Source organism: Myotis brandtii, unplaced genomic scaffold (assembly GCF_000412655.1).
Source record: "Myotis brandtii unplaced genomic scaffold, ASM41265v1 scaffold764, whole genome shotgun sequence".
NCBI classification, from domain to species: Eukaryota; Metazoa; Chordata; class Mammalia; order Chiroptera; family Vespertilionidae; genus Myotis; species Myotis brandtii.
The window spans coordinates 18,623-24,691 of NW_005371050.1; the positions used below are offsets into that span (position 1 = coordinate 18,623).

Genomic DNA, 6,069 nt, shown 5'->3' on the forward strand with positions numbered 1-6,069 from the left:
ATCAGTACTTCATTGACACTTCCAAAAATACTGAATATTGAAAACTTCCTAAGCAAATACTCTCAAGGTTTTATTATTATTATAATTATTATTTGCATAACTAATTCACTTCATTATACTGATGGAGTGGTCATAATAATCTGGACAGTCATAATAATCTGGCTACTCATTATGTATATATATATATGTATATATTTACATATTTACAATTTTTTATTTGAATTTTAGAGAGAGAGAAAATGAAACGGAGAAAAATACTGATCAGCTGCCTTCTGCAAGCCCTCACCGAGCTCACACGCCCCCCTACTGAGTGCCCTCACCAGGAATCAAACTGGCAACGTTTCTGTGCATAAGAGGTTGCTTAACAAATTGAGTCACTCCAAGTCATCAGATTTTTATATTTTATATAAAACTATGACATTATTAAGAGAAAATGCAGGCTATGAGAGAATATATATGATCCTGTCCTATTACTTTAAAAGTAATATTTGAAAGGATACAGAGCCCAACAGGTTGATGTTTCCTACATTGTCTGAATATCTGCAGTCAGTACACATTATGAAGTGGAGGAGCTAACAGTTCCTGAATGTTCACTACGTGTGCCAGGCCCTGAATTCAATGCTTTATATGCATTGTTATTATATCATTTAATTTTCTCCACACCTGAGATGGTTTAACCGACTATTTTATGGGGAGGAAATCCAGGTTCACTCAACATAAATTGCCTGATTGTGGAGTTAATAAAAGGCAGGGCTGGAAGTCAAACCCATGCGTCTCCAGAAACAGAGCTCTGGCTTCTAATGTTAGGCTCTGCTGCCTCCTAGAGAGCAGAATAGGGGTTTTGTTCCCATTAGGAGAGGCTAGATGTTATTGCCGGCAATGGACAGCCCCAAAGCTTCACACTAAAGAAGGTAAGTTTCTTGTTCATAACACCTGTCCACCCTGGTTCTCCTGGGATTAGAATAAAGGAGAAGCACTATGTAGGACCTGCTGGGTGTTATCAGAGATGGACAGAGGGGATGCCAGTCTCAGTGCTTCCACACTCTTGTGTCAGAGGTAACAGCTTCACTCCCTCCACATTTCATTGATCACAGCACATCAGAGGCTGCAGCCAACATCCGGGTTCTGCAACAGAACCTGACAAACTTGATGGGCCAAGTAGGTTGACCACATGATACTAGCCTCTTTGGGAGACTGTGCAGGGCCAAGGAGAGGAGTGGGGATTGGTAAGAAATGACAGTGGAAGTCGGACAGGATGGGTCCCTATCTCCTCATCCAGGTAGACATTGTCCCAGAACTTCCCTAAATTGTCACTGGCAAGATTCAATGGAGCGAACCTCAGAAAAATCAGTTTGATCAGATGTCATTGGCAGTAAACTCAGAACTCACTTGTGAGTGTGACCCTGGTAAATCCATGGCTGCCTGGGCTTCCCACTGTGGTCGAGGTGAACACCCACATGGTGTGTTGATTGGGAAGGTACAGGACTCCAAACATCCAGAATCCATGTTATTTTAAATAAACATCAGACACTACCCTGATTACAAGTCTCATCTTTTGCATTGCCCAGGTGAGTGCTCCATCAGGTGGTAAAAATGTTGACATTCACATCAATGGTGAGTCGGTGGTTTCCATTAATTAATTCTGTGCATGAACCTGTGGTGAACTAAGAACTGTTCTTATGAGGAGACACCGAGGTTTCTAATGTCAATCATCACTGCCAGCGACACAGGAAGCCAAATGGCAGTTTTCTTAAACTAGAGAATCCGGTGGAGACCATGTGGAGGTTGTAGTTGATTTTCTAAAGATGATTTCTTGAGACAGATGTAAGGCTCTTTATTCTCTCAAATATTATTTCATCTATTGCATATCCTGCCCCATTATGGTGACTTATGTCCCTGCATCAGTAATTCCATGTGCCAATTAGGAAGTACTGAAAAGTGGAGTAGGATTTGCTTTCAGAAATGCAGGCATGTATGGAACCATAAAAGTGCATGTTAAGAAATGTGTTTTATCTGGCCGGTATGTCTCAGTGGCTCAGGGTCAAACTATGAACCAGGAGGTTACAGTTTGATTACTGTCAGGGCAAATACCCATGTTGCAGGCATTATACCCAGTGTAGGTCTTCAGGAAGCAGCTGATCAATGATTCTCTCACATCACTGATGTTTCTCCATCTCTCTTCCTTCCTCTCTCTAATAAAAACATATTTTAAATATGTAAAATACTACAACCTAGACTTCACTTAATGTATTATTAAATGCTTAGACTTAAAGACCACCAGTAGAGAATGTGAATAACGCAGATTAAACTTATAAGTGTAAGGTACAAGTGGGCTATAAATCATATATACAGTAAAAATTGAGAAAAAAATATTTTGTATATAGAATTCCAAACCAAGAATTCCACATGGCAAAGAAGTCACTGGAGTCATTGAGGAATGAGTGAAAGTCAAATATATGTCTTACAGGCTGCACTGTCCTCCTATTGGTTAGAATAAGAAATTAACTTTAAAAATAAACAAAAATCCTGAGCAAACTTTTAAACAAAGGAGATAAAGACAGTGTAAAGAAATGGTCGCCATCAAACATTTTTACGGAAATGGAATTAAAACAAAAGCAAATTAACAATATACTCATTGATGGGGCTAGTATTTAAAAAGATTAACCTTCGCATGTGCTGGCAGGGTTGCAGAAAAATGGAATTTTCATTACTCTGGGTGGGTGGGAAGGCCAAGTGTTTGACCATTTTAGATCACAGTTCTCCATATGTTAAAATGTAACACATTCACTGACACTGGAACAGTTTAATCCCTAATACATACACCTGTAGAAAGAATGGAATACAGCATTCCCCGGTGTTTTTTTTTTATTTGTTTTTTTTTAATTTTTGTTTTTAATATATTTTACTGACAGGTAGGTAGAGAGATAGAGTTACAAACATCGATGAGAAACATTGACCAGCTGACTCCTGTACAGGCCGACGCTCTATCCACTGAGCCAAACTAGTTATTGCCCAGGTGTTTTATATATAGAACCCCAAATAACTGAAACCATAGACAGCTCAGTAAAGTGGTTATCCATAGAATACATTATTTCCTAGAAATAAAAAATTAACTATTTACATAAACAAAAGTGTCGAATCTCAAAATATCTGTGTAGCATGAAGGAAGCCAGTGCTTGTTAAAGGCAATTCACCTTATACAGTGGGGCGTTGACTAACGAGTTTAATTCGTTCCGTGACAGAGCTCGTAACTCAAATTACTCGTATGTCAAATCAATTTTCACTATTACAATGAATTAAAATGCCATTAATCAGTGTGACGTTCACTGTGACGTTCTCTGCACCAACTAGCGGTGGGGTATCTGAAGCTGGCTCGTAACCTGAATTTTAGCTCACAACTCAAAGCAAAAAATTGGCCGAGAGACAGCTTGCATCTCGAAAAACTCGTTAGTCAGGACACTCGTAAGTCAAGGCCCCACTGTAGTGCCAATAAAATTATGAAAAATATGAACTACTCTACTGTAAAGGAAGGTAAATCGATGCCTGCATGGAGGACTGGGAAGGCAGAAAGCTTACAAAAGGGCTGGAGGTAAATACACGATGTGGCAAAGTAGGTTTAGAGTTGTTGGTATGGAAATAATACAATGATTAATAAATAACAACACAAATATAAACTCTCCATGGCCATTGGTGGCTCATTTTGTTGGCTGTGATCATGTGCAATGAAAGCTATTGGTTTGCTTCCAGGTCAGGGCACATGCCTTCCTGAATCCCCAATAATTGGTCACACAGGAGGCAGATAATTGCTGTTCTCTCCCTCTCCCTCCCCTTCAAAATTTAATAAAAATACATTTTAAAATAGAGAAAATAGTTACTTGAAAAAGAGAATTAACTGTATGTTTGGGCACACTCACAACAGTAAGCCTACTTTTTCCCCAACATGGATGTGGGTAACAGAGAAGCCTGTTTTACCTGTGATGGTTTCTCAGCTTTATCTGCATGTTCAACCTTGCCAAATAGTACACATTAGAAAACTGCATTCCCTTGCTCGTCAGTTATACATATACCTAAGTAAAGTCTTGAAAGGTGGTTTCATATAAATCCTAGATATCCCTCTGTTGTTAGAAAATTAAGATGGCAACCCTATATAGACAGGACCATCCCTCTCCTCATTTCTTGGGAGGACCAGCCTAGCCTCAGTGACAGCAAATACTGATAAGCAGTGAAGACTACTGCCATCAGCCGCGTGGCTCAGGTTGAGCATCGACCTATGAACCAAGAAGTCAAGGTTCAATTCCTGGTCAGGGCACATGCCCAGGTTGTCGGCTCGAATCCCAGAGCAGGGCGTGCAGGAAGAAAGTGATCAATGATTCTCACTCATTGATATTTTGCTCTCTCTCTCCCTTTCTCTCCAAAATCATAAAAATATATACTTAAAAAACACACAAAAAAACTATTGCCATGAAATTCAACAGGAATGCTGACTGCTTACAAAAGACACATCCTGGGACAAATTGCAGGATTATCTATCCTCTAGCTTTGACTTCTTGCCTGTTGAGCAACTACCTTATGTAAACACTCTAGAGGGGCCAGGGGAATACAAAATAGCATTAGATTGTTTTATATGCCAATGATGTCAGCTACATGAAACAGTTTTGGAACTCCTGAGAATGTCTGTACATAAAGGTCACACAAGCCACAGGCCCTGGGACATCCATGGCCTCATGTTTAGTAGAGGCCCTTTTGATCTAATTTACTGCAGGCTTTCCCACTCACTATAGAAACAGTTTTTCTGTCGTAATTGTGGTTCCACCTCAGAGTCTTACAATATGACACCAGCCTATGAAATTCCATACTTCCTGGAACATGGCTCCTTTGCAGTACATGGAGAGCAGGCTCCTTAAACAATGCTGAAGCTTATGCAATACATACTGTGAACAGAGAACATGATTCATATTGGTCACAGAAGCAGAGCGACTTTCAGAGTGACCTTTGCCCTCACCAATAATCGAGGCACTAGGCTGCAGATTAAATGCACAGTCATGTGGTCTTTATTTCAAGGCCATGGGCTGCAGTAAATAATAAGTCAATATTGGACAAAAAGTGATTTCCTGCCATTATGCTCTCCCTTCTAAACCACATAAACTTTGGGATAGACGCAATATCTATTCATCTCTGCATGCAGACATATCACATTTGTGTTTGCAAATCATCTGTGGCCACGAATAAAACCAAAATTAAAGAACAAATGTAAACAAACCTTAAAAAAAGATCCTAAACTAGAGCAGAGGAGAGCAAGCGGTTTACAGGTTGGTGAATAAGAATCCCCCCAAAATTTATCAAAGCATAATGTGAGTACCACTAGATCCCTGAAAGAGGTAGCACTTCTTAGCAGAGAACTGGTGCTCTGTATGAATCCTGGGTCAGGTCCATTTTCTAGTCATAGAGAAATGAATGAAGACACTGCCAAGAGGTTGGAGGAACCATAAGTACTTCAAACAAAAGTGAAAACACAGAATACAGTCCCCTGAACACCCAGGAATGATGACCAATGCACACTCCGCAGGTGAGCCAGGTGTTAGAGGTGAAATCTCTTCAGTGAGAGACAGTGACATCATTTGGGTTGTAGATCTAGGCATGTTAGCAAGTACAATGCAGCTCCTTCAAGTCTCACTGGTACCTCAAATTTATGAGGAACCTAGCAGGTGTATGTTCCCATAAAAGGTGTTTGCATTCATGTAAAGGGTCTCATAGAGCCCCTTAAGTGTTCTTATAATATGTGAGAAAAAGAAAACATTCCCTGCATAATTATGGCTTTTCTCCAGTGTGAATTCTGTGGTGTACAGTGAGGTGATATCTTTGACGGAAGGACTTCCCACATTCACTACACTCATATGGCTTTTCTCCAGTGTGAACTCTATGGTGTACAGTGAGGTGAGACCTTCGACTAAAATGCTTCCCACATTCACTACACTCATATGGCTTCTCTCCAGTGTGAACTCTGTGGTGTATAGTGAGGTGAGACCTTCGACTGAAGGACTTCCCACATTCACTACACTCATATGGCTT

The 6,069-nt window shown here is 40.1% G+C and overlaps 1 protein-coding gene across 1 annotated transcript in view; it reads right to left on the bottom strand.

Annotated features, from left to right (window-relative positions):
- The window catches only part of LOC102248104 (zinc finger protein 530-like), a 32,457-nt gene that overhangs the window by 12,623 nt on the left and 13,765 nt on the right, over positions 1–6,069 (bottom strand). Inside the window, exon 5 of the mRNA XM_014530704.1 lies at positions 5,816–6,066. Coding sequence (XP_014386190.1) covers positions 5,816–6,066 — 251 coding nt within the window. The remainder of the gene's footprint in view (positions 1–5,815; positions 6,067–6,069) is intronic.